Consider the following 12,855-nt stretch of genomic DNA (forward strand, 5'->3'; position numbering starts at 1 on the left):
ACCCCCTTCACAGCTCTGAGTGTGCTTTACTGTTTGATGGTCTGTAATTGGTTGAGGCTGCATGTGCCTCCCTCATCTATATTCACTGCTTCTCTAAACATGTTGCCTGCTCAGCTCTGCCGGCAGCTTACACAGGGGCTGATGGTCTGCTTAGTCTTCTGTAGCGCTCTGCTACCTGCACAAACCAGGAAGTACTTGGATTTTCAAAGGTTGTTACTAGTGGGGTACCACAGGGGTCAGTCTTGGGTCCTGTTCTATATTCATTAATGACCTTGTAGAGGGGTTGAATAGTAAAGTAGCAATCTTTGCAGATGATGCTAAACTCTGTAAAGTGGTTGACACAGTAGAGGACTATGCACTGTTGCAAATGGATCTGGATAGGTTGGAGGTTTGGCCTGAAAAGTGGCAGATGAGGTTCAACACTGATAAATGTAAAGTAATGCACATTGGGAGGAAAAATCCGGCCTGGGATTATGTATTAAATGGGAGAACACTTGGGACGACTGACATGGAAAAGGACTTAGGGGTCTTAGTTAATAGTAAATTTAGTTGTAGTGACCAGTGTCAGGCAGCTGCTGCCAAGGCAAATAAAATCATGGGGTGCATCAATAGGGGCATAGATGCCCACGACAAGGAAATAATTCTACAGGTGTACAAATCACTAGTCAGACCACACAGAATACTGTGTACAGTACTGGGCACCAGTGTACAAGAAAGATATAGCGGAGCTGGAGAGGGTTCAAAGACGGGCAACAAGGGTAATACGGGTGAATGGGAGGACTACAGTACCCAGAAAGATTATCAGAATTGTGGTTATTTAGTCTAGAAAAAAGAAGGCTTATGGGAGACCTAATAACTATGTATAAATATATCAGGGGGGGGGGGGGGGGGGGCAGTATAGAGATCTCTCCCATGATCTTTTTATACCCAGGACTGTCTCTATAACAAGGGGGCATCCTCTACGTCTAGAGGAAAGAAGGTTTCTACACCAGCACAGACGGGGGTTCTTTACTGTAAGAGCAGTGAGATTGTGGAATTCTCTCCTGGAGGAGGTGGTCATGGTGAAAGAGTTCAAAAGGGGCCTGGATGTATTTTTGGAGAGTAATAACATTGCTGGTTATGTATATTAGATTTATAGGGACAGAAGGTTGATCCAGGGATTTATTCTAATATACATATATCTTTTTAGTTTTTATTTTTTTTATTACTTTTGCCCGGATATCTTCTGCAAGGACATTGTGCATAAATGTACTTCCCGGTGCCCTGGGTCTTAATGTCCTTTCTGGTGCATTATTATGTCCTGAGCTGCATTCTATGCAGGGAGCTGCGCTCACTTCATAGACTGAGTCATGGTTGTTGATGGAGAACTTCGGCACTCACGCACCATGTAGGTTTATTAAACAGATTCTATACCTCACTTTCAAAAGTAGATGTGACACAGTGTTTATGTGGTAGGGATATCAAAGCAAAATAATTCAATCTAACTTGCTGTTTTGGATGCAGAAATTTGCATGTTTTCTGTGTCCAAAAACAGTGCCTGTATGCTATTTACTTGCATCTTGTATTAAAAAAACAAACAAACAAAAACCTATGTACAGTATTTATTTACTTAGGGCATATAGAAGAATCAGACGGTAAGTAAGGATTAACCCAAATGGCTAGAATCAATTATGACATTGGCTGATGTTGCCATGTATTGCACTTTAAGGGTGCGTTCACATGAGCTGATCCCCAGTGCATAGTACAAGGCATGCTGCCTGAAGAGATGTGCGAGTCGATGCGCATGTACGGTGTACTTGCACACATCGTGGCCGCTCCCCCTGCTCTATGAGTTAGGCAGAGAGCTGCCACGATGTGCGAGTATACTGCGCATGCGCACGGCAACACGCACATCATACTCTGTCTGCTTCTAGCAGGCACCTGTAAAGGCAGCACACAGTGGTCCTTCAGCGGCAGATCCGCAGTGTAATACACGCTGGGGATCTGCTTGTGTGGACGTACCCTTAAGGAGTAGTCTCGTGAAGAAACACCTATCCCCTACTCAAAGGATAGAGGATAACTTTTAGATCGCTAGGGGTCCAGGTGCTGACCCCTCACCCAGAGTGGCATGTCTTTACCCCTGCCCATATAGCTCTATGGAAGAGCTGAAGATGGCTGAACGGCTCTCCCACAGAGCTATATGGAGGGGGCAGGGGACGTGACGCGCTGCTCAAGGGAAGAGCTGAGGCTTCATACTGGAGATCATGGGGGCCCCAGCGGTCAGACCCCCTGCAATCTACAACTTATCCCCTATCCTTTGCAAAGGGGATACGTTTTTCTGCAGGAGACGACTTTAACAATGACTTCATCAGTTATGGCTGGACTAATACAAATTAAAGTGATCAGAAGATACAAGTGATATGATTTCCTAATTTTAGGAATCCCATTATTAAAAGGGTCCTCTCAAAATAAGCTGATCATATAGGAAACCTCCAGGAATTAACTGTAATCTTCAGGGAGACTCTGCTCATGTTCTTCCACAGTGATGTTACTATTGTGGCCAGGTAGGGTAAATCACGTGGCAGATTTGTCTCAAATGTCTGCAACTTTAATTCTATTAATCTGAGGATGTTTTTGTAGCTTTATGCTACATTTGAAACACATTAAAAACACCTCCTGGTGCCCTAGAGTTTTCTCAAGACGACAACCCCCCCCCTTTCTGGATTCTGATTTGCACTCCACAGAATGACCAGCAGGGTGCACTATTGGATAAGGAATCCCCATGTTACTCCAGCTCTCTTGTCCTATCGTAAGTATTTTGAGAGGTTGTACATACAATATATAACTTAATGTAAACTAATACATCTGGAATTGGAGGCAGAAATGTGCTTGTGCACAGTATAAATACACAAAGACGTTGCTAAAATCATATACTCAAAAAAATATGTTCAAAGGTAAACAAAGTCATTTGGAAATGTAACAGTGAAGTGCTGGCAACGACAATCTTTACACATATTTTACTTTCTTCCTAACCCATCTTTATTCTAACTAAGCTTGTCCTGTGGAGTGAAGATGAAGAGACACACAAAACAAGCCTGCTGACCACCATTACTGGACATAACTTAGCATTTTTAGTCAATTCTCTCATTGGTTTCACCATGGCATCAACTTTGGCTTAACACTACCATTTTGTTATACAGTGCCATGGAATTGTAAGGATTTCTTTTACATTTCAGAAACATATGGCCCAGAATTATCAATCACAGCTCATTTTCATGAACTGTGGTTGTTATGGGACAAATAGATTACAAGAGCTACAAATCTGCTGATGTAAACTGGTCCATGGGCTAGCTAGCTTCCCATGAAATTTGGACTACCTTATGGAAGTATAGCCCCTCTGATGTAACTACAAATGTTCTGCACCATAGAATATTTCAGTGTTATACATAAAATATATCATTGCCTTGTGCAAAATTATTTTCCTGCAAAAAATAAATAAATCAGCCATAAACAGTCATATTAATGGGTCTGCAGTCTTGTTAATAAAACTTATATATATACTGTACCTGAAAAATGCATGGCTATCTGACAGTCTATTCAAAAACCATGCTCACTGCATGTGGACATGATTTCAGCCACAGTGTAAGGACTAGGCCTTACAGAGTTAAGAGGTTAAGGTGCTTTGTATATGTATCAGTGTTCGCACATGTGAACATTCCCTTTAGAGATGAGCGAAGTTACAGTGATTTGATTCATCACGAACTTCTCGGCTCGGCAGTTGGCGACTTTAGCCTGCATACATTAGTTCAGCTTTCAGGTGCTCCAGTGGGCTGGAAAAGGTGGATAAAGTCCTAGGAGAGAGTCTCATAGGCCTGTATCCACCTTTTCCAGCCCACCGGAGCACCTGAAAGCTGAACTAATTTATGCAGGCTAAAGTCAGCAACCGCCGATCGTATCGAATCACTGTAATTTCGCTCATGTCTAATTCCCTTAGACCTAGATCTTTAAAATCTTATTTATATGAAAAAAGGGGACTTTATGTAGACTAATATCAAAACATAAAACAATGCATCTGTGTTGCATTTTCTGCACAACTCCTATGATATAGCAGTGCATTAACTATGCATTACTTCTTTGGAGGTTTGGCAGCTATATTTATACAGATATGGAATCCTATACACAAAAGTCTCCTCTGTGGAAAATGTTCATTGACGCTTCTTCTAGCGATGACCACCATACTTGGCAACCCAGTCTGTTCTTCCATGGATCGGCTGGATTGGTTGTTGGCGGTTTACAACAAGGTTTTTTGCTGCTGGTTTGTAAGCCGAAGCAGGAAACTGAGAATGCGCAGCTTTTGTTTTCCATGTGTCATAATCTAAAATAGGTAAACTGTTTTTAGTACATTTTACTATGAATGTATGACAATAGGAATTGGTTGGAAGATAGGTGTGGGTTGTAGTTGTACTAAGGTAAGCATCGCCACTTGTGTCTACCTTAGGTTATCCTTACTTTAGTTTTTAACAAATAAGCTACTTTATGTAAGCTATACTAGCTCCAAAGGCTCTAATATCTCTGTCAGTCAGCCAAGCAAAAAGCATACACGTCTATCTGTATCTCTGTTAGTACACTCCCACACTACTCAAATCAGCGCTGAGGCTGCTGTAATCACAGGACTTTATTAGCTAGCAAGTTACTTCTACATTCAGACAACTTGCAATTCCACAAGTATATTTAAAGAGAAACTAACAGCTGTTTCACCCACACTAAACCCAATACACAGGGTTATACTGCGGGTTAACCATATTAAAATGATTTATCATATACCCAGATTGGGGACACAGGTGTGGAGACATATTCATAGGTGTGGAGATAACTTCCTTTCGCCCATGTGAGCGCAAGCTGGGCTGGCATATCAGAACATAGGGGATAGCATAGGCTGGGATGCTGAGTATACCACTTCCCACCTCCATTGCTCAAAGCTGGCTATTTACATATAAGCAATAGAAGCTAATACCAGGTGTATCTCCAGAATGGCACCACTGATCCAGGTAAGTGAAACATCATGTTAATCAGGTTCATCCATGCTATAACCCTATGTATTGTGTTTAGTGCTGGTGAACCATCTGTCAGTTTCCCTTTAAGCAATATTTTTTATTCCTATCTGCTTCTGCAGCTAATCTTTTGGAGATGTTTCATTGTATATACACATTAAAATATATAAAAACATATACAACATGTGACTGAAGACTGAAAAGATGACGCATACAAGACAAGATGAAAAAGGAGCAAATAGGAATAGTGTAAGGAAACTAAGGCTATGTTCACACAATTGCTAAAGGGAGCTCTGCGGGAGTTCAGTGGGAAAAAAATACTGTACATTGGATGTTTTTTGCTCTGCTTAACTCCCCTAAAATAACAGACACCCGACAGACCCATTGAAGTTAATGGGATCTGGCAGTGTTAGTTGTGCTCTGACCCGTACAGCAGAAGAAAGAAAAAGCCAAATGGACCCTGAATGGGTTTGAGCACAACTACTGTGTGAGCTTAGCCTAAGATCTAGGAAAGGCTTTTAAGAGACATCAAAGACAGTCTATCAGCATAGAGATTACCTGGGATATTCTCAATAACTGCCTTTTGGCAGGTAGGTTTTGGTTTAATTTTTGGCTTACTGTTCACAGCATCATTGTTGACAGGCAAAGCTGATAAGAATAGAAAAAGAAGCAGAAAAGGAATGAAGAGAAGAAGAAAGTAACAGGAAGGTGTAGAATGAATACAGTATGATGCTAGAAAGCAATCTGCCTCTGCATAGTCTTATGATTTAGTGTCCACAACCATTACTAAACAGAGCACTTTGAGTGCTAAAATGTTCTCATAGCGAGACCCTTTAATTGGTCCCCAAAGCAAATCAGGGGGCAGCAGTGTTCAAGATCTGCTATCTGTATTCTGACAGTCAATTCCTGCCGCAGAAAAGATTTAACTGTAGTGAACAAGCTTTTATGAAGCCCCAAAGAGAATGGTGTTATACCCTATTGGTCTTGCATGGACAAGCTTTTAATTTTGTCCCTCTTCCTTTTAATAGATATTGGGCCTCATTTACTAAGCTGAAACCGACCAGTTTTTGTCGGGTTACTTTGGCAAAGAGTGTCTGAGACGTGTCTGAGACATGTCTGCGCCAGTGTGCACATGGAAAATCCAACAAACCCGACATTGCACTGCGAAAAGCCGAAAAAGGGGCGTGATTGGACGAAAAAGGGACGTGGTTTCACAACCCGACCGATTTACTATTGAATTCGCAGAAAAGCCTGTGGGTAAATGGCTGGAAATATCGACCTAGAAAAATTGGTCAGAAAATGTTCCCGACTTTTCCCAATAGTAAAGAGAGAGGAATCCTACATGTCTGAAACAACTTTTCCCATTAGTAAAAACCTGATACTCTTAGTAAATGAGGCCCATTATGTGTGAATACAATGCAGAAATTCTAAAAAAAAAAAGCCAATTACAATAAAAAGTTTAAAAAATTTAAATAAAAGATACAATCAAAGATGCCCTGCAGAACGCTCTCATTTTTCTTGTAAAAAATGTTAAGCTGTGAAGCATCTTTTCTCATAAGTCTGCATTGTGTTGTTCCACCATTATTGCCCCTGGAAATGTATGAATGAGTTGAAAACACAGTATAAGGGTGCGTTCACACGCTATTACTAGCAGCGGATTTCCCACTGCAGGAATTCTGCTGCCAGTTATGCTACCATTGGTATAAATGGGTCCACAGACAGTCTGCAATAGTGTCAGATTTGCAGACTGTCTGCAGGCCCATTCAAATGAATGGTAGCGTAACTCGCAGCGGGTAACCCGCTGCTAGTTGCTAGTGTGTGAACGCACCCTAAGGATGCGTTCACACGGGCGGATTTCCTGCACAATTTCCGGAGCGTATTTGCTGCAGAAAATCCGCTGTGGATTTTGTAACCATTGGCTTCAATAGGTCAGCAGAAAATCCGCAATAAAGGGAGATTTGCAGATTTTCCTTCAGACCCATTGAAGTCAGTGATTGCAAAATCCACAATGCCGCAAGTCCGCCCGTTTGAACTCACCCCAAGGGCTTGTTAACATGAGATTATTTTCTTTCAAACTGGTAGCTTGTTTCCCACTGCGAGATTAAAAGGGGGCAGGGTTTCCGCAGCCTACATGCAGCAGATTTACGCTGTTCAAAATCCACAGAAGACCCTATTGACTTCAATGGGGTGTGCTTCGGGTTTTTCACAGCAGAGGTTCCACTTCCGAAAATTTCCCAGTGACAGCTGGCAAAGAGCGAAGTTTACGCTGTGATAAACCAGCTTTACATTATCCTTGCTAATACAACATGTTCCTCCAGACTGTCAAATGAACGCTGACAGTATCAGACTATACAGAGGCACATGCTATTGACAAAGGGGAGAGTAACCACATGCACAAAGCACCTATAAAAAGTAGTGAGATTTTCAGAATCTGTTTTGGACGGCTTTAAAGACTTAGTGTCATTTAATACAACTTTTGACATGTTGCAGTGTCATAAAAATTATAACCATGTAATAAAGACAATAATAAAATGTTCTTGTAGACATAAGTCTTACTTGTTGCAGGCCCAATTGGTGCAAGCTGTATTCTCTGTCCTGCTGATCCAACTTCCTTCTTATGAAATGAAGGGAGGTATCCTCCTGTTATATTGTATGAAGGCCCTACAGGTCCTCCGAAATTTCCTGAAGAAAACAGAAAACAATAAGGACCCATGCACACTATGGATTTTCTGGAACAGAAATTGCTGTCCATAGGATTCTGTTGCACAGTGCACACTGCGGTATTTCAACGGCTGAGCTTTCCAACACTGAAAGTCACCCGCTGAAAGCATGAACATGTTAATTTTTTCAGCGAAATACTGAGCAGAATGCATTGCCACGGGGTCCTAGCACCGACAGCAGAGATTCTGTAGTGTGCATGGACCATAAAAGATAGACTTTGGGGGACATTTATCAAGTTGTTTTATAGAAAGACTCTTTGTTGCCCATAGCAATTAATCACAGCTCAGCTTTCATTTTAGCAGAGCAGAATTGTAAATTAAACCTGATCTGTGATTGGGCAACAAAGAGAATCTTACTTTAGGACAGCTTGATAACTGTACACATGTACCGTATATTAATATACTTCTTTAAAAACACTTTTGGCTATGTTGACACTTAAAGGGATACTCCGGTGGGAAATAATTATTTTTTTAATTAACTGGTGCCAGAAAGTTAAACATATTTGTAAATTACTTCTCTTTAAAAATCTTAATCCTTCCAGTACTTATCAGCTGCTGTAAAATACAGAGAAAGTTATTTTCCTTTTGAATTTCTTTTTTGTCTGACCACAGTGCTCTCTACTGACACCACTGTCCATGTCAGGAACTGTCCAGAGTAGAAGCAAATCCCCATAGCATACCTCTCCTGCTTTGGAGAGTTCCTGACATGGACAGAGGTGTCAGCAGAAAGCATTGTGGTCAGACACAAAAGAATTCCATTCTAAACGAAGACACAGCAACAATGGTTGTTTTCAGGGTGAAAAAAGTGGCTAAATGTTTATTGCACCAATGAATAGTACATGCAACATTTCGGTCTGATGGCCTTTCCCAAGCATGCTTGAGAAAGGCCATCAAGCCGAAACTTTGCATGTACTATTCATTGGCGCAATAAATATTTAGCCACTTTTTTCACCCTGAAGACCACCATTGTTGCTGTGTCTTTGTTTGGAATGGAGTTGGCTTAATCCAGCACTGGCACACTGGTTGGACACTTGCATATGCGCTGGGACTCTCATGTGCTGGCTCTTCTTTGGATTTTGAAAATAATTCCATATAGAAATACAACTTCCTGTGAAGCATACAGCAGCTGATAAAAAAAATGATGAGGAAGAAATTATAAACGGGGATCAGGAAAAAGCAAATATACTAAACAAATTCTTCTCCACTGTATTCACCGAGGAAAATGAAATGCCAGATGAAATACAGCAAGATAAGGTAAACTCCCCAGTACAGGTCACCTGTCTAACCCAGGAAGAAGTACAGTGCCGCATACAAAAAATCAAAATAGACAAAATCGCCAGGTCCAGATGGCATTCACCCCCGAGTTCTAAAGGAATTAAGTAATGTGATAGACAGACCCCTATTTTTAATATTCAGGGACTCTATAGTGACAGGGACTGTTCCCCAGGACTGGCACATGGCAAATGTGGTACCAATATTAAAAATTATAGGCCTGTTAGTTTAACCTCCATGTAAATTGTTTGAGGGTTTTCTAAGGGATGAAATTCTGGAGTATCTTAATAAAAATAAATGTATGACTCCATATCAGCATGGCTTTATGAGGGATCAGTCCTGTCAAACTAACCTGATCAGCTTCTATGAGGAGGTGAGCTCCAGACTCGACCATGGGATCGTTGGATGACGTATATCTGGATTTTTCCAAAGCATTTGATATGGTGCCACATAAAAGGTTGGTGCATAAAATGAGAAGGATGGGGCTGGGGGAGAATGTGTGTAAGTGGGTAAGTAACTGGCTCAATGATAGGAAACAGAGGGTGGTTATTAATGGTACTTATTCTGATTGGGTGACTGTCACAAGTGGGGTACCACAGAGGTCCGTCTTGGGTTCTTTTCTATTTAATATATTTATTAATGACCTTGTAGAGGGGTTGAATAGTAAAGTAGCAATCTTTGCAGATGATACTAAACTCTGTAAAGTGGTAAACACTATAGAGGACAGTGCACTGTTACAAATGGATCTGGATAGGTTGGAGGTTTGGGCTGGGAAGTGGCAGATGAGGTTCAACAATGATAAATGTAAGGTAATGAACATGGGGAAGAAAAATCCGGACTGGGTTTATGTATTATATGGGAGAACACTTGGGACGACTGACATGGAAAAGGATTTAGGAGTCTTAGTTAATAGTACATTTAGCTGTAGTGACCAGTGTCGGGCAGCTGCTGCCAAGGCAAATAAAACCATGGGGTGCATCAATAGGGGCATAGATGTCCACGACAAGGAAATAATTCTACCACTGTACAAATCCCTAGTCAGACCACACATAGAATACTGTGTACAGTACTGGGCACCAATGTACAAGAAAGATATAGTGGAGCTGGAGAGGGTTCAAAGACGAGCAACCAGAGTAATACGGGGAATGGGAGGACTACAGTACCCAGAAAGATTATCAGAATTGGGGTTAATTAGTTTAGAAAAAAGAAGGCTTATGGGAGACCTAATAACTATGTATACATATATCAGGGGACAGTACAGAGATCTCTCCCATGATCTATTTATACCCAGGACTGTATCTATAACAAGGGGGCATCCTCTACGTTTAGAGGAAAGAAGGTTTCTACACCAGCACAGACGGGGGTTCTTTACTGTAAGAGCAGTGAGACTGAAATTCTCTGCCTGAGGAGGTGGTCATGTTGAACTCTGTAAAAGAATTCAAAAGGGGTCTGGATGCATTTTTGGAGAGTAATAACATTGCTAGTTATAGATACTAGATTTATAGGGACAAAACGTTGACCTAGGGATTTATTCTGACTGCCATATTTGGAGTCAGGAAGGAATTTTTACCTCTAGTACGAGGATTTTTTGCCTTCCTCTGGATCAACTCAATAGGGACTCTTGATGGACTCAGTTGATTTAAAATAAATAAATAAATAAATGCTTTCTACTGGAGTACCCCTTTAAGTTTCTTGGGCCATTATTGAACTCATAATACAGAATTATTATTTTTTTTTTAAACTATTGAGTTCTACTGAAATCAATCAAAATTACTTTTTGTTCACAAATTATAAATTTTATGGCTCCAATTTTTACATCTTTGAAATTAAGTTCACAGTTAATTTTTATCATGTGTTTACAGCCAATGAAAGGCAATTTTTGGGTCTGAAAACTAAAAATAGCTATTTTGGACTGTCTTTTGCTAAAGTGCAAAAAAAATACAGCTACAAGAACAGCCAAAAAAATTGCTACAAAACACCGCCCTCCTCCCAAAAAAAGCTAAAAAAAAATAGCAAAATGTTTTAGCTGTCTTAATACGGCAGTATTTTGAGCCCACCCCCCACCCCCAAAAAAAAATGTTTTTATTTTAAATTAAACAGTGTGTGTACACAGCCTTACTTTGTTAAGTCTTGGTTTCCTATTGTAGGTATCACTCTGCTGACTAATTCTGGTAGTAAAAACGTGATGGACAGTTTAATATTAAACATGTGTGCTATGCCAGGCATCAAAAAACATCTGAACCCTGCAGAAACCTGACAAACCCCTTTTTAAAAGTCAAAATGGATCTCACATGCCCATGGCACTGTTAAAAACAAGGAGGTCATAAGGCTAGGTTACCACACAGATTTTTTTCTGGTGTTTTTTGGGGGGGAAACTGTCAGTGCAGTTTTTGAGCCAAAGTCAGAAGTGGATCTAGTAGAAAGGAGAAATATAAAACCTTAATTTATATTTCCCATTACATTTGAATCCATTTCTGGCTTTGGCTCAAAAACTACACTGAAAAAAATCCTGTATGGAAACCCAGCCTTATGGTAATGTTAACAGCGCCTGTGGCGTTTTTTTTTTCTTCTTAATTTTTCCTTGTGATCACCACCAATCCCAATAATGAGCGACCTGTATGCCCTTGAATGCAGAGACTATATTGCCATCACATTGTGCTTCATATACAAACATTTCATTTGTCATCTTATGGGGAGACATACCTGCATTGTTCCTATTAAATGTAATTCCACCTATAGGAGCAAGTGGTTTGGTGGGTAATGCGCTTCCCCAGGTAGAATGATTTGCTTCTTTATTAGCAGATACAAACCCTACATTCCTTGGGTTCATACCTTAATATAGTTGGAAAAAAAAACATGTTACTATGACAAGTCATGCTAACAAAGGAAAATGATAGGTAGGTGTAGTATAGTTCAGGGACAAGTTGAAGATCCACAGCAAGATAAAACATTCTGGTTTCCCTAGAGATTTGACTAAAGTATAAAAACCCTTCCCTAGAACTAAAAACATTTGGAAGCCTGTGCAATGTGGTATGGGTTCACTTTATGCCCTTTGCATAACTTGTTATAGTGTTACTGCATTTAAAAAAAAACAAAAAAACTTTTGACATGTCATAGAGACCTGTCAAAAGAATAAGTAGGTAGAGGTTTGGTTGTTGACACCCCTATGATTACTAGAATGAATGAGAAGAGTTTCTCGAAGCTCACTCCTCACTGCAGGAGATGGAGTCATGGGGGGATTTATCATATCCTGCGCCTGACTTATTTTTCAAAAAGTCATCAAATTATGGTACAAATAACAGAAATTTTGTGACTTTTTGACACCTTGTACCTGGCTTGTAAAGTGGCCGAAGCATGGTGTAAACTTGCTTGGATGGTGCATGGAAAGGGCATTGCCTCCCATCCACATCAAATTGACTACAATTTATACCTGCAAACAGATTTAAATTGTAGCTGAAGTCAACGCCAGCTCCAAGCAGCATTGGATGTGCCAGTATTTATGTAGAGGCATGTGCATCTACATATGTCCAGCATCCTCGTGCAAAGGCAGAGATTACTTAAAGGACAACTGTAGTGGTACACTTTTCTATATGCCCGGGCCTTAAATATAAACAAAATAAATTCATACATACCTTCCTATGAGCCCCCGTTGGTCCGGCACAGGCATCACGGTCTGGCAGTGCTGACGTCATTCCACTTCCTGGGGACGGGGACGCCGCAGAGCCGTCGGCGTATCACTGGCCGTAGCGATGTCACACCCCGGCCTGTGATAGGCTGAGCCCACTGTCATGTAAGGATCTCTGGCCGGCTTCTTACATGACAGTGGGCTCAGC

General features: G+C 40.8%; 1 protein-coding gene across 10 annotated transcripts in view; it reads right to left on the bottom strand.

The window, feature by feature from the left end:
- Window positions 1–3,871: 3,871 nt before the first annotated feature.
- MAK (male germ cell associated kinase) overlaps window positions 3,872–12,855 on the bottom strand; it is a 69,948-nt gene continuing 60,964 nt past the window's right edge. For 8 of the 10 annotated variants that reach the window (XM_056521149.1, XM_056521151.1, XM_056521150.1 and 5 more), the window contains 4 exons: window positions 11,726–11,854; window positions 7,587–7,712; window positions 5,589–5,678; window positions 3,872–4,354 (listed from right to left, as the gene is read on the bottom strand). In XM_056521149.1, the coding sequence (XP_056377124.1) occupies window positions 4,200–4,354; window positions 5,589–5,678; window positions 7,587–7,712; window positions 11,726–11,854 (500 nt within the window). In that variant the 3' untranslated portion in view covers window positions 3,872–4,199. The remainder of the gene's footprint in view (window positions 4,355–5,588; window positions 5,679–7,586; window positions 7,713–11,725; window positions 11,855–12,855) is intronic. The other 2 variants (XM_056521148.1, XM_056521153.1) reach the window with 1 other exon arrangement.

The sequence above is a fragment of the Hyla sarda genome, chromosome 5, assembly GCF_029499605.1.
Source record: "Hyla sarda isolate aHylSar1 chromosome 5, aHylSar1.hap1, whole genome shotgun sequence".
Lineage (NCBI taxonomy): Eukaryota > Metazoa > Chordata > Amphibia > Anura > Hylidae > Hyla > Hyla sarda.